General features: G+C 45.1%; 2 protein-coding genes across 5 annotated transcripts in view; one reads left to right on the forward strand and one right to left on the reverse strand.

Moving 5' to 3' along the window:
• The window catches only part of MTOR (mechanistic target of rapamycin kinase), a 125,420-nt gene that overhangs the window by 52,216 nt on the left and 47,462 nt on the right, over window positions 1–25,742 (reverse strand). For all 4 annotated transcript variants that reach the window (XM_059912940.1, XM_059912948.1, XM_059912954.1 and 1 more), the window contains exons 26-28: window positions 25,253–25,395; window positions 22,415–22,577; window positions 22,141–22,286 (exon numbers count right to left, since the gene is read on the reverse strand). In XM_059912940.1, coding sequence (XP_059768923.1) covers window positions 22,141–22,286; window positions 22,415–22,577; window positions 25,253–25,395 — 452 coding nt within the window. The remainder of the gene's footprint in view (window positions 1–22,140; window positions 22,287–22,414; window positions 22,578–25,252; window positions 25,396–25,742) is intronic.
• ANGPTL7 (angiopoietin like 7) lies at window positions 12,629–18,898 on the forward strand. The gene is made up of 5 exons (XM_059912965.1): window positions 12,629–13,262; window positions 15,904–16,004; window positions 16,591–16,785; window positions 17,439–17,637; window positions 17,862–18,898. The coding sequence occupies exons 1-5, from the start codon at window positions 12,893–12,895 to the stop codon at window positions 18,029–18,031; spliced, it is 1,035 nt and encodes a 344-aa protein (XP_059768948.1). The 5' UTR covers window positions 12,629–12,892; the 3' UTR covers window positions 18,032–18,898.

Raw genomic sequence — 25,742 nt, forward strand, 5'->3', positions numbered from 1 at the left:
GGCTGCGTTGGGTCTTCATTACTGCGCGCGGGCTTTCTATAGTTGCGGTGAGCAGGGGCTACTCTTCGTTGCGGTGCGTGGGCTTCACATTGCGGTGGTTTCTCTTGTTACTGAGCGTGGGCTCTAGGCGCGTGGGCTTCAGTAGTTGTGGCACGCGGGCTCAGCAGTTGTGGCGCACGGGCTGAGTTGTTCCGCGGCATGCGGGATCTTCCCGGATCAGGGCTCGAACCCGTGTCTCCTGCATTGGCAGGCGGACTCTTAATCACTGTGCCACCAGGGAAGCCCCCCAAGCAGTCTTTCTTATTTCTCTTATAGAGCGGTCGCTGCTTCTGTCCATCCCTGTCACTTCTTCCAGCAGCAAGACTTAGCTCTGTGTCCAACGGATGATTAAAAACAAAACATCTTGATTCCTGTACAGAGCCAGGAAGATCCAGGATTGGTGGGGCCCTGATGTCTTTTTTTTTTTTTTAATTTTATTTATTATTATTATTATTATTTTTGGGGGCTGCATTGGGTCTTCATTGCTGCACGTGGGCTCTTCTCTAGTTGCAGCGAGCAGGGGCTCCTCCTGCTGCGGAGCATGGGCTCCAGGAGCACGGGCTTCAGCAGTTGCGGCACACGGGCTTAGTTGCTCCGCGGCACGTGGGATCTTCCTGGACCAGGGCCCGAACCCGTGTCCCCTGCATCGGCAGGCGGACTCTTAACCACTGCGCCACCAGGGAAGTCCCCTGATGTCTTTTCATCAGGCAGTTCCCCTGGGACTCTGGGGAGCTCAAGGGTGTGACAGTCTCTTTTCGAGCAGGACAGCAGTGAAGACAGAAGGCAACGTGAGAACATCCAAAATGTGCAGCGGAGAAAGGCGGTGAGGGGCAATTCAAATGCAGGTGGGTAGGGAGAGCGAAGGGGACTGGCAGGCCTTAGGGTCCCCCCCTTAAAGCCACAGTCAGGGCATGAAGATAGCACCCCAGGGTCTGGCAGGTCAAACTTTCCTTTCTTGCTTCAGAAACTTAGGAAGAGTAAATTTACTCCTTTTCTACATATTAAGAAAAGGAGGCTGGCCTCATTAGACAGTTTCAAAGCTGGGACATTTGGTGTCCTTGGCACCCTCACGGACCTAAGGCACCAAGACAAAAAAAATTTGGTGCAAGGGAGGTGGGTGGACTGCCTTGGACAATCAAATGGGTTCCTGACGTCTCAGACCACAGTGGCTTAAGGATAATAAGCTCTTACTTTGTCTTCACCCTTTCCTTTGTCTGCTCACAGTGCAAATGACACGTCTGTCATGATATCTAGAAGACTTGCCAGATCTGTATGTGAGAAAGTGGGGCCTTAAGAATAAAAAAGATAGAATGCTAACAACTGTGTAGATTAGGGAAAGGAGAAACAAAAACTATCTTTTCGAGACTGGTAGGGGGAAGTATATCTTTTTTTTTTTTAATTAAGAAAAATTGGGGGGAGGGCAGTTCACCACGATATGAGAATGTTACTTTTGCCCATGCATATTCTGTATAAATACATATTTTATACACAGTGCTAGCTAGAGTGATCATACAGTTTTGGATTCTGCTCTTTCACATATCACAGGGATTTCCTACTTTATCCAGAGTCTTCATAATTATTTTTAACAGCTGCATAAGAATGTCACCCTGCTGCTGGATCGCACATACGAACCCGTCTCGTGGGCGCAGCCTAGTGGCTGGGTGAGAGCAGCACTAGTTAAGCCACCGGGGCGCCAGGAGCGCGGCAGGAGCCCACACTCTCTGCTCACAGGTGATCTGTCCTGTAGACGTCTGCAGGGTCGGCCCTGGGAATCAGAGCGGCCTCCCTGAGGATGAGCACAGAGCTCAGCAACAAGCAGGGCAGGCGGTCCCAGTTCACCCATCACCTCCAGGCCCCTCCTGGCTGGATGCGGGGCCCGGCTTCCCCAGCACAGCCAGCGTCGGGCACCGAGAGGTCGCAGAGACCCGGAGTGTCAAAGCACACGATTTGTGCTGGCCGGGTTTCCAATCCAGGGGCCTGTCAGAGGCGTGCTGTAAAAATGATGAATGGCTGTCACACTTCCAAGGCTGTGGCTGATTTAGGGAGCCACTGGCAGGCGCATCACTCCCAGCATGTCAGCCAGTTAATTACTGCCAACTTTATCTTTCTTGTCAACACTTCTTGACAAATTGGCCATTATCTTTTTATTCTACGACAATGAGCACTGCTCCTTTTCTGGTGATGCCTGGAGGTTTTTCTCCTCCTTTCCGCTTCTTCATATCCAGAGTGAAATGAAGAGCTCTGAGAGAGATGATCAGGAAGAAGAAGCTGTCAGGAAACAACAAAGCGGGGAGGGCTGACAGACTGAAGCCCAAAGCTTATTTTCAACTACCTTGACTCAAAATAGAGTTGAAATTTTGGGTAAAATCCTGATTTCTTGGCTTCTGCGTGTCCAAGAGCTCTGACTCAGTCTATTATGTGGATGAAGTTGGGAAACAAAAATTAAATGACCTGGCATCCAGTGACTTGGCAGCTTTGAACTCTCCACACTCATAATTGTGTGAGCAGATGTGCGCTGGCCTTGTACTCCAGTACGGAGTTAGGCCACATTGTAGAAATACTGATGCCCATTCTGGGATCTGGAAAAGGAAAAAAATATGCCTACCTTTTTAGTAAGGAAAAGCTGACAGACGAGGACCATAACATACTGTAACTGAAGCACCAAGATTCACAGCCAATGAGATGTCCAAAAGAATCTGGAGAGATCAACGGTGTCACCACGGATACATTTCATTGTCACTGGGACAGACTGTGTCAGAGGCGGCCATGGGGCACCTACTGTATTTCATCAATTCTAAGAGGTACACTTTAACAGCTCTGAAACCATGATACAGCTTATAATTCAAGGTTTCAGAGTGCTGTGAGCCAGTTTAATTGCCAGCAGTTTGTTCCCCCCCACAGTGGTACATGAAAATCAGAAGCAGCTTTGCTAACTCACCGTAAGAGTGGTCTCACTAAATCTCCCGCCATTCCTGAGGGTGAGCTAGATGCAGTGGAGGAGCAGAGGTTAACTACTGGCTGACAGCAAGCGGCACCCTTTAGAATGGTCTTGGGTTACAATGAAAGACCCTCTGTCCTTTTGGTCAGCTTTAGGAGAAACCCCCCAGGACTCTTCCCTTTGTACAACTCCTCACTCATGGTCAGCTTTCTGCACTGAAAAGCAGCTTTCCTTGGAGTTTGTAAGATGCTCTATAGAGGCAAGCTGTTGTAAAGTGAACCTGTAAGAAGTCTTTAGAGCAGCCAGAAATAAATTTAAGCTCTACTGATGACTGGTGAGGGACCTGGCCTCTTGGGTAATGGCTGGATGTAAGAGGGCATTAAAGAAAAAGATGGGGCTAAAAAGAAAGATATAATCTGTGCTTGTGCTCGGGCTACACAGGGGTTTCCTCCATCTGCCCACTCTTTGCTGCTTGGAGCTTTTCTACAGGGGTACGGATTCCTCGAGGCACACTGGCACTTTTGAAGGCAGCATGAGTCCAGACGTTTGGAATGTGTTTTTACTGAGAAGTGCGAAGCTTTGAGCAAATCCTTCCCCTCTGGACAGAGCGTTTTCTCTTCCAGCAGAGGTGCGGGAAAAGAACAAGACTGTGTACCTTTTCTGGAAGCCTGGAAACAACTGTAAAAGCTGGGCTCATACTTCCAAGCAACATAACAGAGACATCTTGGGAACGTGTGTTTAGAATTCAGACACAGAGTGGGTTTGTTCGTCCATCTAGCCCCTTGCCTGGCGGCTGTAAAGCCCAGTCACCCTCGCTGTTAATTGGTTGCTCAGGCACAAACTGGTTCAATTTCTTTAACATTCTCCAAGAGTTACAGGCCATTTCCCATTAGTGCTGCCTAAGTCAGGGAGGCTAAGACCCAGGCTGAAGGGAAGCTCCTCAGTCCCAGGGCAACTGCACATGGACTTGAAATCTTGTCCTGCACCCTGGCAGGAATCCGTCTTTGGATAAGAGTGATTTTTTGCAATTGCAATGCAATGGGTGTTTGATTTCCCTTTGGAGACAGACAAGATTTGTTGGGTTCCTGGATTAATTACGGGGAATACAGCTGCCCAGAGATATGACATGTTACTTTCTGTGTTCTGTCTTCAACATGAGCTGCTGCATGTGGGCCCTCAGGCCGTGATGAGGGTTAACCAACAGGTCGATGCAGAGTCAAGTTATCGGATATGCCATTCATACAGGCCTCCAGAATCAACGGCGGGGGCGGGGGGCTGGGGGGATACAAAACCCTACCACAATGCTCTATGGCCCTCTCACTCATCTTCATATGTAAAGAAACAGGGGTGAAATGCAAATCGATGGTTTCCAGGGATACAAAGTGATCATACAATCAGGATGCTACCTCAAGTTACTGGTTAAAAAAAAGAAGACTGAACCAAATGATCTCAACTCTTCCAGTTCTCACTTTCTTTGATTCTATGACTAAAATCTATGGAAGAAAATGTTAAAGCAGGAGAGAAGGCAATCCCCTGCAATGAAGAACTCACCATGATAAAAATACTGGCAATGACCATGGAGAGAGACTCTAAGTCTCCATGTCAGATGTTTATTTAGGAGAAAAGAACCTCCTGCTGGGAATTCATTCTTTCATTTGACAAGTCCCAATGCAGTATCTCTTCTGTCTCAGGCTTTGTGCTAAGTGCTGGTTGCTAGAGCTACTATGGTAGATAAGACAGGTATGGTCTTTGCTTTCACAGAGCTTATAGGTCAGTGAAGTAGATATACAAAACACAAATGGTAATAAGTGCTGTGGAGGTAAACACCATGAAGAAAACAGAGCACAGAGATGGAGAATGGCACAGGGGACTTATTTTAGTTTCAGGTGGGCAGGGAGGTTTTTCTGATGAAATGATAATCGATTACCTAAATATCAATACTACTTAATATTTGCTAGATATAGACTATGTGTCAGACACAATTCAAAGTGTCTTACAGCTCATACAACTCAATAACAAAAAAACAAACAACCCAATCGAAAAATGGGCAGAAGACCTAAATAGACATTTCCCCAAAGAAGACATACAGATGGCCAATAGGCACATGAGAAGATGCTCATCATTGCTAATTATTAGAGAAATGCAAATCAAAACTGCAATGAGGTACCACCTCACACTGGTCAGAATGACCATCACTAAAAAGTCTACAAGTAAGGGACTTCCCCGGTGGCACAGTGGTTAAGAATCCGCCTGCCAATGCAGGGGACACAGGTTCGATCCCTGGTCCGGGAAGATCCCACATGCCGCGGAGCAACTAAGCCCGTGCGCCACAACTACTGAGCCTATGCTCTAGAGTCCACGACCCATAACTACTGAGCCTGCATGCCACAACTACTGAAGCCCATGCACCTAGAGCCCATGCTCCGCAACAAGAGAAGACACCGCAATGAGAAGCCCACGCACTGCAACAAAGAGTAGCCCCTGCTCCACGCAACTAGGGAAAGCCTGCACACAGCAACGAAGACCCAACACAACCAAAATTAACTTAATTAATTTAAAAAAATACTAAAAAAACCCCCAAAGGACTAGTGTTCAAAAAAAAAAAGTCTACAAATAATAAAAGCTGGAGAGGGTGTGGAGAAAAGGGAACCCTCCTACACTGTTGATGGGAATGTAAACTGATGCAGCCACTATGGAAAACAGTATGGAGGTTCCTCAAAAGACTAAAAATAGAGTTGCCATTTGATCCAGCAATCCCACTCCTGGGCATATATCCAGATGAAACTATAATTTGAAAAGATACACGCACCCCTATGTTCACAGCAGCACTATTTACAATAGCCAAGACATGGAAACAACCTAAATGTCCACTGAGAGATGAATGGATAAAGAAGATGTGGTATATATACATACAATGGAATATTACTCAACCATAAAAAGGAATGAAATAATGTCATTTGCAGCAACATGGATGGACCTAGAGACTATCACACTAATGGAAGTAAGAAAGAGAAATACAAATACCATATGATATTGCTCATATGTGGAATATAAAACACGACACAAATGAACGTATCTACCAAACAGAAACAGACTCACAGACATAGAGAATAGATCTGTGGTTGCTAAGGGGGGGGTGCAGTGGGGGGAGGGAAAGACTGAGAGACTGGGATTAGCAGATGCAAATTATTATTTACAGGATGGATAAACAACAACATCCTACTGTATAGCACAGGGAACTATATTCAATATCCTGTGATAAACCGTAATGGAAAAGAATGTGAAAAAGAATATATATATGTGTATAACTGAGTCACTTTGCTGTACAGCAGAAATTAACACAATGTTGTAAATCAACTATACTTCAATAAAATTTTTAAAAAAACAAAGTGTTTTATGTGCATTATCTATTTTTAAATAAGCTTCCTGGCTGAAGTACAACATATATACACAGGAAAGTATACACCTAATTGTACAGCTTGATAAATTATCACAAAGTGAAGATACCCTTATAACTACCACCCAGACCAGAAAACAGAACACGACACACTGCCAGCATCCCAGAAGCACCCAAGCCTTCTCCCAATCACGGCTTCCCTTCTCATCCGCAGAGGTAACAACTCATAAGAGGTAACAACTATCTCACTTCTGATACAATTGGTTAGTTTCACCAGGTTTTGAACTCTATATAAATACTCAACATTATGTTTACGAGATACGTCCATGTCATTGCATGCCACAGTAGTTTTGTCTTTTTACTGCTGAATAGTATGTCACTGTATGAACATACCACAATTTATCTGTCTTACTGTCGATGGGGGTTTATGCTGTTTTCAGTTTGGGGCTATGATAAGTCACGTTACTACATTCCTTTTTTTTTTGGCCGCACCACGCGGCATGTGGGATCTTAGTTCCCTAACCAGGGATCGAACCCACGCCCCCTGCATTGGAAGGGCGGAGTCAACCACTGGACCACCAGGGAAGTCCAGACAAATATTCCTGTATGTGTCTTCGGTGCGTGTGTGCTCGCATTTCTGGTGGGAACAAATCTCGCAGTAGAATTGCTCGCTTACAGGGGCATGTTCCAGTCTCAGAAGATACTGACAAACTGCCAGTTTACATTTCGACCAGAAGGGTATGGAAATCCCAGTTGCTCCACATCTTTGTCAACACTTGGAATTTAGTGTTTTCCATTTCAGCCATTTTGATTGGTGTGTAAGTTGCACCTTCTGGTTTTTTTTTTTTTTTTTAATTTTATTTTTATTTATTTATTTTTGGTTGCGTTGGATCTTTGTTGCTATGCGTGGGCTTTCTCTAGTTGCGGGGAGCAGGGGCTACTCTTTGTTGTGGTGTGGCAGGTTTCTCACTGCGGTGGCTTCTCTTGTTGCAGAGCACGGGCTCTAGGCACGCGGGCTTCAGTAGTTGTGGCTCGCGGGCTCAGTAGTTGTGGCGTACGGGCTTAGCTGCTCCGCAGCATGTGGGATCTTCCCAGACCAGGGCTCGAACCCGTGTCCCTTGCACTGGCAGGCGGATTCTTAACCACTGCGCCACCAGGGAAGTCCTGCACCATATAGTTTAAATTTGAGTTTCCATAATGACTAATGAGCCTGAGCAATTTTTCATGTGTTGACTGGCCTTTCGGGCATAATCTTTTGTGAAACAAGTGCCTATTCACATCTCTTGCCAATCTTTTCATTGGCTACCTTTTGATTGTTTGTTAGGAGTTCTATATATACTCTGGGTACAGTATACACAGAAGTATGTACTGGAGATACCTTCTTGCCTTTTCACTTTCTTCATGGTGTTTTCCAGTGAAAAGAAATGACTCCTTTTACTGCATTTAATGATGCTTTCCTTTATGGTTAGTGTTTTTCAAATCTTGTTTAAGAAATCTTTGCTTATCCCAAGATGCTGAAGATAATCTCCTATGTTATCTTCTAGAAGACCTACTGTTTTCCGATTTAGAATTTAAATCTCCTGGACTTGAGGTTTTGGGTGCGGTATGGGGTAAGGGTCAAGAACCTTTATCCCCCCCATAAGGCTATCTAGCCTACCCAGAGGAACTCACTGTTCTATAGTGGTACCTTGTCATAAATCAAGGGTTCATATATGTGTGGGTCTGTTTCTGGACATTCAAATCTGCTCCATTTATCTATTTGTCTATCCTTGTGCCAATACTACATTGCCTTAATTACTTACTGTAGCTTTAAGATAAATCTTGATTTCTAATAAGGTAATTCCTCCAAATTTATTTTTCTTCTTCAAAAATGCCTTAGCTATTTTTAATCTTTTGCTATATTTAACTTAGTCCTCACAAAAATCCTGTGAAATAGTTATAATTTTTTTTTTTTTTTTTGGCTGTGCTGCACAGCATGTGGGATCCTAGTTCCCCAACCAGGGATCAAACCCGTGCCCCCTGCAGTGGAAGCTCGGAGTCCAAACCACTGGACCGCCAGGGAAGTCCAGGAGTAGTTAAAATTTTTATCCCCATTTCACAGATTGGTCAACTCCGAGAAGTTAATTAATTTGCCCAGGGTCATATAACTATCAAGTGATGGGAAGGGATTAGAACCCAGATTTATCTGATTCTAGACCTAATTACTTTAAGTCCCTCAGATACCACCTCAGTTAATCCTCAAGCCAGATGAGCCCTTCAGGGCATTTAATATGAATGCATTACAATTTTAAGAAATTCTAATGTTCTAAGCCACCCACTTCCAGTTAAAAATCTTGTTTGGTAACTACAAAGAGCCACTGTCCTGGTGAGACTCAAAAAAAAAAACAAAGCAAGAAGTAAAAGCTTCCTGGCTTCCTTCCACAGCCCCCTGTCTCCCAAGTAACACTTACAGCCTTGCCCTCAGGCCCGACGCACCTCCACTCCTCCAGCTTTAATTCCTGCCACCACTCCTCTTCCTTCTTGCCCCTTAACATCACACTTGACTACTTAGGTTCTATAAGCCCAGGCTTTTCATACAGCTGCACCTTGGCTCAGAATGCCTCTCCCACTTCTGGCTATTTCTTCCTTTAAAAAAAAACAAAAACAAAAAACCCCACAAAAACAACAACCCTGGATATCACTTCCCTCGGGAGACCTTCCAGAACCTCATCTGGGTTGGGCACTCCCCCTCTGCTGTGTCCCCCACCCCAGCATGTCACATTGCCCTGGAATTCAGCTGTCTGTCTCTCCACCTAGCCTGCGAGGCACCTGAGGCTACAAATTCCTAAGAGGGTTCAGAGATAGACTTTTTTGCTAGGTGCTATAATTAAACAGTAGACGCTAAGAGGAGGCCTGAAAGAAATGGTTTCTAATAAGCCCAGGACACACTCTTTGGGAGAAGTGGCAAACTAGAAGGCTTAGGGAAGAGGTGCAAATACCTTCTGCGATGGACCTGGACTTTGGGCTGAGATGGAAGTAGGACTGAGCGGTAGAAGGGTCAGGGATTAAACGGCCACATGTAGTAAGGCAGCTGTGGCTCATTAGAAGACTTCGGAAGTAAAATATGACCACAGGGCTTCCCTGGTGGCGCAGTGGTTGAGAATCTGCCTGCCAATGCAGGGCACACGGGTTCGAGCCCTGGTCTGGGAAGATCCCACATGCCGCGGAGCAACTAGGCTCGTGAGCCACAACTACTGAGCCTGTGCGTCTGGAGCCTGTGCTCCGCAACAAGAGAGGCCGCGACAGTGAGAGGCCCGCGCACCGCGATGAAGAGTGGCCCCCGCTTGCCGCAACTAGAGGAAGCCCTCACACAGAAACGAAGACCCAACACAGCCATAAATAAATAAATAAATAAATAAATAAATAGTGTTCCCTTTAAAAAAAAAAAATATGACCACAAACACACAGCTAAACTAACAACAAGGCAGATTCTTCTGAGATGTATTCATTCGACAGAGCCTGGCACTGAGGGCAGCTGTTCCTCCCTCACCAGTTTGGCAGGATGGTGTAAGAGTAGGCAGGGGCGTGAATACACTGGAAAACGAGGAGTCTCTCCAACAGGAACATTTTCAAGAAAATGAGACATGACGCCCCTATTGGGGGAGAAGGAAAGACCAGCTCTAGGCCCTTCTCAGCTCTGGAATTCCCAGGCTGCTCGGACACCTCCAATCCTTGGTGCCAGCCTAAGGCAGCACAGCCCAGACTGTGAAGTAAAAGCTCACTGGCTTTTCCCAAAAGAACATAAGCTTTATTCTCATAAACATCTTTCTCAGGAGCTCCAAGCTGACCCTCTTTCACCACCAGCAAAATGGAGAAAAGGAAAAACTGTAAGGTGTCCAACACAGGTTTTCCGTATTTTCTCAATTAATTCCCATTTTTTATGGTCACATTGTTCACCGAAGGGCAGAGAAGGGATTAAAAGCCTCTCAGAGAAGGGAAAACTGCTCTAGTCTTCCGCATTTGTCCTGGTTTTCTCTACTGGCTTAGCTGTACTCAAAACAAGGACTTATTTTTCCTTCTTTCAGAAATTCAGAATCTAGGACACCCTAGGGTTGTAGACGTTTTGGAGGACAGATAATCTTCTGGCGTGGGATATACTCTTAATTAGCTATTTTTCTCAAAATGGGGCGGGGGGGTGTTGAAGATTTGGGCAGCTTAGACAATTTAAGAAAATGTTCAAATAAAAAAAGCTTCTGTCTCCAACTTAAGCCTTATGTTAGAAATAAGTTTCCAGAAAACAAATGTCAGAGAGTAGGCACTCATGCTAAAAGCTAGATGCTTCTGATCCAAACTTAGGAACCCCTTCCTACCTTTCCTGGAAAGGACTGCTACATGGGTTGCAAATATGAATGATCGATTCATTTTCTGCCCAGATATGAAAATCTATTCATAACAAGATTTTTCTGTTTGGGCAGAGGAAATGGTTACTGGAAAGAACAAACAAAAAGCCGGCCAGGAATCCATAAAGCGCCATTGTTCCGTGATGTTCTCTACCAAGGCAGCAGCATCGTGTGTCATGCTACATACAGTCGTGTGCCGCACGGTTTAAGCGCAGGGCTCAGTGTCGGTTAAGCTGGCTAGGAGGTCATCTTGAAGATCATCATGGAGTTCAGTAGACCCCGCTAAACGACCCCGTTGGATGCTGGCGGTCGGGGCCAGGTTCGCCTTAGTGAAGTGAGCTCCATGAGCTAAGGCTGCAGTGCCCGGCGGGACTAGACACGTGCAAAGAGAGAGCAGGGACTGGCTGACGGTGCCAATTCTGGAAAGACCCCTTTGAGCAGAATGACAAGCTGCTATAGGACTCCAGCGACGTCCTCGCTCCTAAGCAGGCAAAGGAGATGAGGAGGTGAGCAAACAAACCCTGATCCACCTGATCCACTCCTGCTTTTTGATTTACAGGAAAAAAAAAAAGTGTTTGGTAACTCCAGCTGCCTGAACAGAAATGACTTCCTGAGAAACAGAAGCCCTGACTGGAAAAAGGCTCTGGGGGTCACGGCGGGAAGGGCTGCCCGGCCTCAGGCTTGTGTGTGAAGGGTCCATACGGAATAGCAACAGTAAAAGCACTGCACCCGGAAACAGCGAGAGTATGTTCCGAAGACAGTTACCGTGCATGGACAGAGGGAACTCTGTTTACCTTCTTAGTGAAAAGCTCATTTTAAGGATTTAAGATTTGCTGAAAACCCAGCTTTTTTCCCCATTTGTTTTCAAAGGAGGAATCTCCTTTAAATACAGTACGTGAAAAATTACAATATCCCTATTGTCAGGGATATATATATCATATATAGAGAATAAATCTGCAAACCATATTCCATAGGACAAGGGAAATGAGACCCTAGACATGGATTATTAGGCAATGGGGATGCTTTTCTCTACGTTTTAACATACTTTCCAGGTTTAGAACCATGAGCCGTGGCCGTGCCTGTTCTCTGTTCTGCCTGAACACTGATGGGTGTGCAGGTGCCCATCCCAGGACCAAGTCCTGAGTTTTCACCCCTGCTGCCATCGCTGCCACTTCCATGCCAAATGTCAAGTGTGAGAGGCGAACACTGGCCCATTCTTTATTGAAGGAGAAAGTACGTAAAAAGAAAGACAATTGGGTAAATCCTGTGGGTACAAGCTACAAAGTCTTTTTTTGCTTCTTAAGAGATTTCCTCTATCCTTCTATTTCTAAAGCTTTTCTAACTTGGAAATTTTCAAATGTGAGATAGCGTTAGATCCAGGCCAAAAGAGGGTTTTGTAAAACACTGAATGATGATCAGAGAAGGGAATAACGAGCCTTGTTAAAAGCACATTCAGAAGGATGCCAAAATAGACTAGAGCCTCGTATAAACAGCGTGGATTGCATTAACAGGTCTCCCTGTGAGTGGAGAGTCTTATTCCCAACTCTCTTTGCCTACCCTATGCTCACCCCGTGGTTATATAACCTTTAGAATGGAATCTGGAAATTCTTCTGACCCTGCCCTGTTTGCTGATAGAGCAGAGCCAGTGGCTGGCAGGGGTACAATCTAATAGGCAAAACTGGAAACACACGAATTCAGTCCTCTTGTCTTAGCCCAGAGACTGTGCAGGCAAGGAAAGAAAGACTGCCCCTGTCTCTCTCCTCCCCTCCTCTGGCCTAAGTTTACGCTGACTTCACCCAACAGGCACCTGACCCTCCCAGATGAGCTGGGAGGGGCTAAAGCGCTATGCACGGCCATGGTAGGGGTGGAGGTGCAGGCAGCAAACAATATTTAAGATGCTGAGTTTGTCGAGCATTCAGTCTTGGGAAGGAAAGCTATAGGATACCCAATTAAGCTGCACTTTCAGAAACTCAAGTTTTGAGAAAGGCTAAGAAAGAGCAAGGAGAGAGGAACAACAAAGTGGTAAGTCCACCAAGAGCAAAAGGGCTAGGTTCTAATTTGCCGCAGCTTTGCATACCTCAGCTGGGCACAGCCAGATTTCCCCAGAGGAACAGCCTTCCTCAACCAGGCCCACGAAAGATGCTGAAAGAGACTCTCTCGGCCGTGGCCTGGCTCTGCATTTTCACTGTGGCCTTTGTCAGCCACCCAGTGTGGCCACAGAAGCCCCCTAAGCGCAAGACACCTGCAGAGCTCACCGTGGCCGGCTGCTGTGAGGAGGCGAAGGAGCTCAAGGCCCAAATTGCCAACCTAAGCAGCCTGCTGAGCGACCTGAGCAGGAAGCAGGAAAGGGACTGGGTCAGCGTGGTCATGCAGGTGATGGAGCTGGAGAGCAATTCCAAGCGCATGGAGTCGCGGCTCACAGAGGCCGAGAGCAAGTACTCCGAGATGAACAATCAGATCGGCATCATGCAGCTGCAGGCAGCGCAGACTGTCACCCAGACCTTGGCAGGTAAGGAGGACGTGTCCTCACGCTACTCACCACCTTCCCCCTCACATAGTCGAGCGCCTCCCGTCTGCAGCATTGCTCCTAGGTGACGTGGTCGTCAGAACGATCCCCGGGGGTTCTTATGGAACTTACTTTCTTGGGTACGTGCCACCAGCTCTATTTTCTCTTTAGCAAAGGCTTACGAAGTATTTCTTTTGATTTCTAAGGTTCTGTACGTTTACCCGGCTTTTTTTTTATCCCTGCAATGTTTCGGCCTATTGAAGGTATGAATTACCATCTTGGAACACAGAGAGATCATGTGGTTTGCTCAAAGTCACAAAGCAAATCTTAGAAACTGGGTTCAAGTTTTCCTGATTAGTCCACTTCCTTACCCAGAGCTGACGGGCTGTACTCTCAGTCCCAAGGAAGCAGGAATGAACACCAAAATCATAACGTCTCTAGAAGCAAAGTTTTGCCAAAAACAGTTCTCTCGGGTCCCTGGGATTTAGTGGAATGGGCATTAATGGACTTCGGTGTTCTGTCTGCCAACCAAATTCTCACTGGCTCAGAATTAAGTGCACAGACACCTCCGAGAGCCATCTGAAGGATTCCTTCATGTTCAAAAAGGACTGGCTCCTCAAGGTTCCTCAATTCTGGTATTTCTATTTTTTCCCAAAATTGCAAATAAAATTCTCCCCAGTTATACAGGAAAATGCAATGTTGAAATTTACATTTTTAGTAGGCTGAAAATAAGATACGTTTACTGTTTTCTTTTCCAAAACAATATTCAGTTTCTACTTAGCTAGGCTTAGACAGGCCAAGGTGAATTTATTGTTCAGACAGAAATTTGGTTTGCTGAAATTATCAGGAAATTATTAGTTACAAGGAGCATAGTCTATAGATATGTCATTTCTTGCTGATATAAAAACTTAAAAGAAAATCTTTTTGGTCATATTATAAACCAAGCCAAGAATAAAGAGCAGAGTAAGTCTTACTGGTTATCCTCAACTCAAATGAAGAAAAAGTTTTAACATGAAATTAAGCTTAAAAATTTTGTGTGGGATGAACTGGGAGATTAGGTTTGACATAAATACACTACCACGTATAAAATGGATAGCTAGTGGGAACCTGCTGTATAGCACAGGGAGCTCAGCTCGGTGCTCTGTGATGACCTAGATGGGTGGGATAGGGGATGGGGGGAGGGAGGTCCACGAGGGAGGGGATATATGTATATATATATAGCTGATTCACTTCACTGTAGAGCAGAAACTAACACAACATTGTAAAGCAATTATACTCCAATAAAAAAATTTTTGTGTGTGTAAATCACTTTCTAAGCATGTACTTCCTGACTCTCAGTTTGGGACTAGAAAGGTCTTCTCAGGCCATTTTCCAGACAAGTGAGTCCTGATTTGGTTTGTGTGATGAAACCAGACACACAGGAGACCAGGCGACACAGAGGAATCTGACCAATGTCACGTCCTGCTCCTCCAAACGGGATTTTCTCATCTCCCAGCAAGGAGTTTCTTGGGAGTCAAATGCAGCTGTCTTGCCGGGCCTCTTACTCTTCCTGCCCAGGCCATCATTCCTTACTTTTCTTTTCTGCTACCAGGTACGGGGTCACCTTTATACTTTGTAAGTAGCTAGCCCCTTGGAGAAAGCAGTAAGTTGATGCTTTCATCAGTAAGAGGAAGTGATGACCTCTGATAGGGAAGACAAGGGTCTCCCATTTCCCCTCCCCAAAGTGCTCTGCCTTGAACAATTCCCACAGCGGGAAACTGCCTTCTTCTTGAAGGTCCAGTGCAGCGGTCATCAAGAAAAGAATCCCAAGATACAGTGGGCAGGAGGCATCTCCTAGACAGGCGAGAGTTCCTGCTCTCTGAATCCTATCTGGAAAGGCTGTCCCTTCCACAATGCTCTTTGATATTTAGAACAACAAGGAGACAAAATCTTTCATAAAGCACTAGCCCCCAGGGCAGCTGAGGAAACATTAAAATCAACCTCAGAGTGAAAGCCCGCTTGCCCAAAGCTCTCATTTCCTTGTTTTATTAATGGTGTCAGGGGAAGGCCTCCAAGGGTTCCTTAGGGTGTTTGCGTTTTCATTTGTCTAGCAGTGTTGGATTAAGGAGGGAAAGATAAAATTATAAATCTCTGCTAATAAGGGACCTAGTAGGCAGTAGCCATTACCTCTGAAAAGCAAGAAAAACAAACCGAGAAACAATAAAACCAGACCCTATGAGATCTTCATGACTTATTTAGGAATAGAGGCTGGCTGTCCCAGAAGCTGCATCTATTAAACAGGAGGATCTGTGAGTGGCCCTCACACACTGTAACGTTTCCAGAATTCATGCCCTAGAACTACAGGAGGATCATTTATTTCAGCACAGACCTGAAGTCACCTGTTTGTACCGTTGTGCTATCCAGGTGAACGGTTTCCCTAGCCCTCAGCCCTACCACCAGTGAGGCCAAAACACACCCGTTCCTGGCCTCCTGATGCCCACCTCTCCCAAGTCCAGACACTGCCCAGCAATGAACACTCCCGTGAATTTTGTGGTAGAAATGAGGTCTCCCTTCCTAGACTTTCAAGTTAGATGCAGCAGGGATGCCGGCTAGCCACAGAGCCCCTGGGTTTGGATGTTCACCCTGTGGTTTCCTCCTTTTGTAGATGCCATCTATGACTGCTCGTCTCTCTACCAGAAGAACTACCGCATCTCTGGAGTGTACAAGCTTCCTCCCGATGACTTCCTGGGCAGCCCTGAGCTGGAGGTGAGGTCGTCACAGCCCATGTACTACCATCTATCCTCCACCCCCTCAAAGGCGGGGGACAACAGGGCCAGTCACACACAGTCTAAAGAGAGGGAAACTCAAGACAGAGAAGCAAACACACAATACCAGAGAGCTATCTAAACACTCAATTCATGGGGGAAAAAAAATCCAGGCGTCTGCTTTGCTCCTTCAAATCATTAGCAACCAAACACTAAACCTTCTAACATAGTTAGATAATGCTATAACCACCACCTAACTAGCTGCGATCCCTTGCCGCATCCTATGGCGGTGACTCTTTGGGGAGGAGAAAAGAGAACATATAGGGAGTGTGTCAGAAGGACCTGGACTTTTTCCCTTCAGACTCTCCGTGCACTTGCTCTTATCCTCAATTGTGATCTCAGCAAACCACCAGCCTGCCCAGCTTGCCAACCCGGGGGCAGAATCGTTGCCTAGTGAGCCAGCATGGCTGTGGAAGGGCACACGTCCCCTGGCTCTGCGGGGTGGGAGAAGGGTGGGAAGCCACGCTCAGGCTCGCGCTGCCTGCCTGGGCACGTCCTGACCGGGGAGGGCACCCCCTCTGCTCCAGGTGTTCTGTGACATGGAGACTTCAGGTGGTGGCTGGACCACCATTCAGAGGAGAAAGAGCGGCCTCGTCTCCTTCTTCCGGGACTGGAAGCAGTACCAGCAGGGCTTCGGCAGCATCCACGGGGACTTCTGGCTGGGCAACGACCACATCCACCGGCTCTCCAGGCGGCCAACCCGGCTACGCGTGGAGATGGAGGTAAGCACGAGACCAGGCCCGCCACGCCCCACTGCGCACAGCTCCTGGGCGTCATTCCTACTCCTGTTCACCATCGGCTGGGGTACTTGTTATGATGGTTTTCCTGCAGGTTGCAGTACAGTTGAGGAATAATAGGGTTTTTTTTCCTATTTTTCACAAAAACGAGGCTGCAGGTACAAGGGAGAGGCCAGACTCAGGCCAGAGCAGAGGAATCCAACAGTCAGCCGGGCTGAAACACTGTGGTCCCTGCCCTGGCCTGGGGCATGAGGTCCTCTACATGCAAACCTTACTGGTATCGGTTGGTGACCCTCATCAAAGGCCCTGAAGCGTCACTATGTTCTCAAGTTACTCTTATGACATCTCAGAGTGGGATACAGCAAAACACACACACGTGTACGCCTTACAGACAGGGATGTAAAGGGGAAGAGAACGAGAGACTAACCAGGGCCATATGGTGACCCAGGAGAGAAGTCTGATCTAGGACCCTTGTTTTCTGATTCCCAGGTTAGTGTGTTAAACTAGAGGTAGACAAGTAATAAAGAAGTAAAAAGTAGTAAAAAGGTGTATGGCTGCAGCTGGGGAGAGGGAAGAGGTGCAGGATGGTAGGAAAGGAGGCCCCGCTGCAGTTTTCTAAGGCTCTGCCCCCTGGACAGGACTGGGAGGGCAACATGCGCTACGCTGAGTACAGCCACTTTGTTTTGGGCAATGAACGGAACAGCTACCGCCTCTTCCTGGGGAACTACAGCGGCAACGTGGGGAACGATGCCCTGGTCTATCACAACAACACAGCCTTCAGCACCAAGGACAAGGACAATGACAACTGCTTAGACAAGTGCGCCCAGCTCCGGAAAGGTGAGAGCTGGGGTTGGGAGGTGGGAGTTCAGGTACAAGGCCATAGTCCCACTGGAGGAGAAAGAGTGAATTTGTAACTGCAGTTGGTATTCTGGCTTTGGTACTCCTGTTTGACACTGACCCTAATGGCTTAGGTATAGTTTAAAAAACATCACAAATCCCTGCTGCCTAGTCTATCAGCTATTTCCAAGGACAGACCAGCACTGACCTGTCTCCTGTCCCAGGTGGATATTGGTACAACTGCTGCACAGACTCCAACCTCAACGGCGTTTACTACCGCCTCGGGGAGCACAATAGGCACCTGGACGGCATCACCTGGTACGGCTGGCACGGCTCTAGCTACTCCCTCAAACGAGTGGAGATGAAAATCCGCCCAGAAGACTTCCAGCCATGAAAAGAAGCCTGCTCTGGAGCAGGGCTGGAGAAACGGAGACAGACGGAGGCTGGGAAAAGGCAGAGGAGGAGAGGAAGGGAGTATAGAAAGGGCAGGGACAGAAAATGGCCTATCATCTTCAGTGAGAGAGTAAGTCTCTTAGGAGAACAAAAAAAACTAGGTACTGAGGACGTTACAGTAAACGGGAGGAAGTATTTAAACACAATGGGTCCAGACACATACTTCTCAGGGGGCTGGCCTGAGTGGGCTGTCTGCCTGTGATCCCTGACATAGCAGCAGCTTCTTTTCCACAGGATTTTTCTGTGAAAGAAAAATAATTGTGAGCTCACTTTAACCATTTTCCTTAAGGCCTAGCTTATGTGAGGGCAGAAAATAAATCCCTTTGCTAAAAAGGACCAGATTATTTTGATTCTCTTGGGTGTTAGAGAAAGGAGTGAAGAGGGTGGTGGAGGAGAGGAGTTTCTGCTTTTAAATCCAATGAAATTATCTTCAGTCTACACAATTTTTTTTTAAAGACAAACATTTTTCTGCTGGAGGTGAACGGACCCAGGCTGGAATTGACTGGAGGAAACTCCAGGGCTCTGGGCCTTGCAATTGGCCTCTGAGCACCTCCCCTGCTCGGCCTCGATCAGGGCCCAGCACTGAGAGGCAGGAAGTGGGTCCAGAGGTGGCAGGAGCTCCAGCGGGAGGGGAAGATAAGTCCCTGTGGACGCTTGCAAAAAAACTGCCTTAAAATATTCACAGTCAATACAGATAATGTCTATTTTTATTTACTTTGTAAGAAAAGGGCTCAAAGAGCTTCCTCTTTTATCTCATCTATAAAAAATGGCTGAAGCAGGAAGGTAAATGGCACTATGGTTAAGAAATAATTCATGCTGTATATAAGCATTTTGCTTTGTAGAAATACAATATTGTAGTTTGTTTTAAACATTCAAAGTTTTTTCTTCCTTCTACAATAAACTCTTTTAAACCTCATTCCTTTTAAAATTATTACTATTACCACTGAGAGCATGGTGGAAAGTTTTAAGTGAAAAATCAGAGAGTGAGCCGTGAAAAATCAGAGAGTGAGCCGTGAGAAAGAGACTCTGAGTGTGTTGCAGTCTTCAGGGAAACCAAGGGAGGAGCAGGAAGCCAAAGATGAAAAAGCGAGGGACAAAAAGGGCAGCAGCATCCACTGGAAGAGGTCAGACTCTGTCTGACCTCCACCCAACTGCCACAGAGGCCAGCGCCACCACCTGGCTTCAAAACACTTTGCAAACCAACACTCCTACTTTCTACTTGAGCAAACTTACATATACGCAGAGGGAAAAGAAACATCTTTAGTCATAACAGATGTCAAATAATTTTGACCTTCAGAAAGCAGTTTTTCCTTCTCAAAAAGGACCATTCACTTGAACTAGTCAGTGTAAGGTAAGCATAATTCTCGAACTCACTATTTTCTACTGTACCTATAGTCCTTTGATTGTTGGGAACCTACTTAACCTTAAAAACAAGACCCTCAGGATTTTCAAAGAAGTAAAGTGAGTAGAGGAGAAGTACACTGGAGTAGGGCTTCCCATGGGACAGGCAGTCAGACAGAAACTTCCTAAGGCAGGCAGGGGATCTGAGATGCTCTTGGGCCAGCATAGTACTGCTTGGAGAGAGAAGAAAAAGATTGGGGGTTAGGAGATGAAGAGAAGGAAGAGCACAAGATGCCTAGGGCAGAAGTAGCTAATAATTTTCTCTCATCAGCTATACACCCCACAACTAAAGAAAATTGAGGCTCTAGGCAACAAAAGCTAAAATAAATTAAGTGGGATTACCTCAAACTAAAAAGCTTCTGCACAGCAAAGGAAAACGATCAATAAATTGAAAAGACAATCTACAGAATGGGAGAAAAATATCTGTAAACCATAACCCAGGATTAGTATCTAAAATATATAAAGAACTTACACAACTGAAGAGCAAAAAAGCAAATAATCCAATTCAAAAATGGGCCAAGAACCTAAACAGTCCATTTTTCTGAAGAAGACATCCAACTGGCCAATGGGTACGTGACCGGGTGCCCAACACCACTAATCCTCAGGGAAACGCAAAGCACAGCCACAATGAGATATCACCTCACACCTGGTAGGATGACGATTATTAAAAAGACAAGACACAATAAGGGTTGGCAAGGAAGTGGAGAAAAGGGAGCCCTTGTGCACTGTTGGTGGGAATGTAAAGTGGTACAGCTACTACACCACTATACCAGTCTGGTGGTTCCTCAAGACATTGAATACAGAAGTACCATGTGAGCCAGCAATTCCATTTCTGGATATATATTCAAAGGAAACAAAATCACTATCTCAGAGAGATATCTGTACTCCCATGTTCACTGCAGTATTATTCACAATAGCCAAGATATGGAAACAACCTAAAATGTCCTTCAAAAGATGAATGGATAAAGAAAATGTGAAATATAGTTTATGTATATATATATATTATGTGTGTATATATATATGTACATACACACACATATAATATACACATAATGGAATATTATTCAGCCATAAAGAAGGAAATTCTACCATTTGTGACAACATGGATGAATCTAGAGGGCATTATGCTAAGTAAATTAAGACAGAGAAAGACAAATACGGTATAGTATCACTTATATGTGGAATCATTTTTTAAAAAGCTGATTTCATAAAAACAGAATAGAATGGTGGTTGCCAGGGGATTGGAGAATGGGGAAGCGGGGAGATGTAGGTGAAAGGGTATAAACTTTCAGTTGTAAGATGAGTAAGTTCTGAGTATCTAATGCACAGCATAGCAACTATAGCTAATAATATAGTTTTGTATATTTGAAATTTGCCGAGAGTAGATCTTAAGCATTCTCACCACACACACACAAAAAAGAGTTAACCATGAGAGGTGATGGATGTGTTAAATACCTTGATCTCAGTAATCATTCCATAATGCATATCAAATCATCATGCTGTACATTTTAAATATATACAATTATATTTGTCAATTACTCCTCAATAAAGTTGGCAGGGACAAAACATCTGTATTACATTAATCAAAACCTATAGTTGCTGAAATTTACTCATACTTTTATAGATACACGATTGAATAACTGAAGTATAAACTTTTTGTGACAAGGTTAATGTCCAAAAAAATATGTCACCATATGTGGTATTTTAGAAATCGACATTCAAAGTCCAATTTATTTGGGCAAAAACGATTCTATTTCTATCTTTTTGGTCACTTTTTAAAGTGTTTAAAGGAACACTTTTTAGCATCTACTCAAAAGCAGAGCTAGCAGAGAACTTGGTTATTTGATTTTCCTTTCAAATGAAGGAAGCACCACACACAGCAGGCTGTTTCAGCCACAGTGGAGGTACTTACTAGCTGGGTGACTTTTCCTAAACTATCTGTAGTGAAATAATCAACCATGTTAGCATTTACATGAAGATAATTAGATCCTGAAGTTAATATTCTCTGATGATCATTAGGGGAAGTGAACAGTTCTCTAGGAGCTGTGGAGCTAACATTTAAGGCTGCTTGTAATTTCATAACAGCAAAAAATTTATTAAACAACCTATTTTTTTCCATACCCAGAAGACTCAAAACCATCTTATGAGAGAACATAAGCAAATGAGGGGAAAAGGCCACTGAATTTCAGACTCTGTCTTTTACATTCATAGAACTCCAAGGAGGAAGACTCAGGCACCAACATATTTAGCCAATAAAAACCCACCCTGCCCTTGGGTGGTCTTTGAGGCACAGAATCCAGCTCCTAGTCCCAAGCCAGAAATCGCAATCTAACCCGGACGTAAAATCTATCTTTCCTAGGCTGCTCTGTCCACAGAACTGCTTCTAGGCTAATTTCATTGGGACAAGTAAGCACAGGTTGGAAAACAACAGAAGCCCAGGTGCTAAGGGTCAACAGAAATGACACTTCTGGCTAGAATACTGGGGAGAGCCATCTGCAACCACATCTCATTTAAACGTGCTGGCCAGGCCTGATGGCAGATTTCACAGAGCAGAGGTCTCCAAGTGCCTCCAGTGAACTGTCACCAGGCAGTGGGAGAAGAGAGGTCATTTTAGATGAAGGCAGCAATTAAAAAGGGTTTATGGCCTACCTGATGAGAGACTCTAGGATGGCAGGGGTGGGACCTTTCTGGAACTCCAGTTCTTTGTAGTGTAGCGCTTTGGCATATGCTCGGCACTTGGCAGCCCTCTCACCCAGCAGAACAATGCCATTGTCATCTCTCAATGGCAGGGGGCCCTGGAGAAAAGCAGAACCCCACAGCATAGGAAAATGGCAGACGGGGCACAAGCAAGAGTGGGCGCTTCTCCCCTCTCACCACCTGGTTCCCTGTCAGGCTCCATCTGGACAATTGGGCAAAGTCTCACCTTGTCACTGTGTTCCATGAATTCAGCCAAGTTTAAGAGGGTTTGTGTGACTTCAGCGATGTCCTGGGAGGTGAGGGCCAGCTCGATGCTTCTGATGAGCTCATCCTGCTGGTCTTCATTCAGCTCAGACCAGCAGGACACAAACGCAGCGTTAAAGAGATCCCTGAAGGCAGACAGGAGTGGAGACAAATGTTGGAAATGCCTCTCCTGCCTCTGCCTGGTGCCACAGAGTCACACCTATCAATCTACTCCCGGCATCACTGATTATGGTTATACAGGCCAGAGCTGTCCAAAAGAACTTGCTGGAAATGGTCTATATCTTCCCTGTCCAATATGGTAGCCATTGGTCAATGAACACTTGAACTTTGATCACTGTGACTAAGGAACTGCATTTTAAGTTTCAGTTAATTTTAATTAAGTTAAAAGAAGCACACGTGGCTAGTGACTTGTATTTTACAGCGCAGGTACAGGGGACTAGGGGAGGGGGCAGGGCGGGGTGCGTGGGGGGTACAGGGGACTGGGGGAGGGGGCGGGGCGGGGTGCGTGGGGAGAAAGAAGAGCAGAGAAAAGCAACTTGTCTCCACAGTGGTTGCATCACTTCTCTTCCTTGGAGGGCATGAACAGAAAGGGACTTCTAACATAGCAGTTGACATAACAGATTCAGAAAACAATAATCTTCAAATGATTCTTGGGATGTTTCTTCTCAGGCAATGTCCAAAGTCCTAAGATCAGAAGTGGCAAAGGCAGCATCTGCTATTGCTTTTCAAAATACAAGCAGAACCTTTAGTAGGATGGTCATAAACAAAATGACAACAGAACTTAAGAAACTAGCAGTATTAGAAAATAGAATCCAAATCCATAAGTCTTAAAAGATTCTCTTAGCCAAACCTCTAACAGCTGGGGCCTTGGGAAGACCTGGAAGCACAGGTATCATTTCTAGGATCACTACAACTATTAAAAATCACTACAGCACCACTTGGGTGAATATATTTGCTACCCCTGACATCTGAATTTTAATCCTACCCCCCTCTTCTTTTGGTGAATGTGTGGAGAGGGGAGTTGGAAACTACAGGATATGCCTGGATAATGTATGGGGTAAAGCATCTGATGCTTATACATCTACTTTTCATTACATATTTTAAAAGGTTATGTCAGATCGATGTATATATAATTTTGGAATCTGATGGAAGAAAACAAAATTTGAAATTCAAAGGATAACATGAAGACCGAAAGAAACCCTGTGTAAATTAAGAAGTAAGCTTTCTGATCTAGGTCCAAGGCCACGCTGGCTCCCAAATGAACATACTTGGCACTAAGGGGATAGACACATATGTGTATTTTTATCACAAGCCTCTTTTGGATGACAGTGTGCCCAAAAGGGACTTGGAGCAGATGAGAGGTACGCTACAGTAGCCGAGCGTGTGAAATCTGCACACTATGGAAACAGAGAAGTCCTAGGAATGATTTTTAAGCATTATAAAATATTTGAAAGAAATCAGATGAACTAAATCATGGCATCCAAGCAACAGCCTCAGGGACCATCGCTATTCTTGCTAAATACACTCCAAATAGCAAACCAGCTGTGCTGATGAAAGTGAAATGGAACACCTCATTTTTTGCTTCTTGCTAATGAAAAGGATTGTTAATTAAATCACCTTTTAATGCCTCATTATAAATAAGAACTGTCCATTGTAGAAAAATTTAGAAAATAAGGAAAAGAATAAAAAAGAAAAGAACTGCTCCTTAAATCCTCCTACTTAGAGATAATCATTATTGTATTACTTTCTGATCTTTTTCCTATGTACATATACTTTTAATAGTTGAAATCACACATTTATACCATTTTGTATTCCATTTTATGCACTTACATCATACTATGAATCTTTTACATGCATTAAAACTTTTTATAAACCAAATTTTCAATGACTAAGATTCACTGTTACAGGTTTGTAGTATTTTTTATGGCAAATTCTATTTTCCGAAGATGGCTGCAGCACTAGCTCCTGTTCCATATGCTCTTCTAGGATCTTTCCACTCCCCTATAAAAAGGTGGCATCCACGTCTCCTCCCCTTGAGCCCGAGTAGGCCTTTGTGACTGCCTTCAACAATGCAGTGGGACAGAAGTAACACTATGTGACCTCCAAGACTAGGTCATACAAGCATCATGCACTTCTGCCTCGTTCCCCTGGGGACACTCACTCTTGAACCCAGCCAGTATCCTGTGAGGAAGCCTGAGCAATCCATAGGGCAATCCACGTGGAGAGGAACCAGGGCCCCTGGCCAGGGCTGAACTTCCAGCCAATAGTCAGCCCCAACTTACCAGACATATGGATGAGCCATCTTGGAAGTGGATCTTCTAGCCCCTGGACAAATACCCCTGACACTGTGTGGGGCAGAGATAAGCTGTTCCCACAAGTCCTGCCCAAATTGCAGATTTGTGAGTAAAATAAGTAATTTTAGACTGCTGTTGTTTTAGACCACTAAGTCTTGGGGTATTTGTAATGCAGCAATAAATAACTGGAGTATCACTATTATTGGAAAACAGGTTATGTTAAGTTATTACATAGTTGTATTCAGAGTTAAATGACTTTGTAATTAAAGTTTTGGACCTAGATCTACTAAGGAAAGGTATACTAGCAAGGTTAAGATGGATGTTTTTCCTATAATAAGAACTTGTTCAATTTGCCTTTTTATCTTTTCCCTCAGAGGTTAACAAAGTTAAAAAACCCTTTTACTATTACTGCTAATAAAAACTAATTCTTATACAACATTTTCTACGTGCTGATCCTCTTGATCCCAATCTGAAGCTGGGAGGAAGGGAGCCCTGACACACCATACCTGGCCATCGGGTTGTAGGCCTGTGCCAGGGCCCAGCAGGAGCGCAGGGAGGGTGATGAGGAGTCCTTCAGCAGCTCCAGGCTCAGCCGCCTCAGCCATTCCAACCAGTCATCTTTGGAGACCCTTCTGGCAGCTCCCCAGGCCTATCATGCCACAGGCGACAAAGGAAAACCATCAACTGTAAGGGCCAATTGTAAAGAGCCCTTGCCTAGCTAATGATTATTCCACTTCTTTGATTTATAAAATTATACCTCTCATGATAAAATTCCCCGAGCACAAATACAAAAGAGTAATATTTAAAGCCATAAAACAAAAGCAGCAAACTCTCATAATATAAAGAAAGCCTGTTTTACACCTCATTTGCACTGGACTCTATCTGCAAAGCAGAGACCTCTACAGCCCCAGAGTGGATGGGGACCGTCACACTCAGAATGCATCCAACAAAGCCGAATGGCCTCCAGCAGTGTGTGAGGGGCCCGGGACACCCTGC

This window comes from Balaenoptera ricei, chromosome 1, assembly GCF_028023285.1.
Source record: "Balaenoptera ricei isolate mBalRic1 chromosome 1, mBalRic1.hap2, whole genome shotgun sequence".
Taxonomy (NCBI): domain Eukaryota; kingdom Metazoa; phylum Chordata; class Mammalia; order Artiodactyla; family Balaenopteridae; genus Balaenoptera; species Balaenoptera ricei.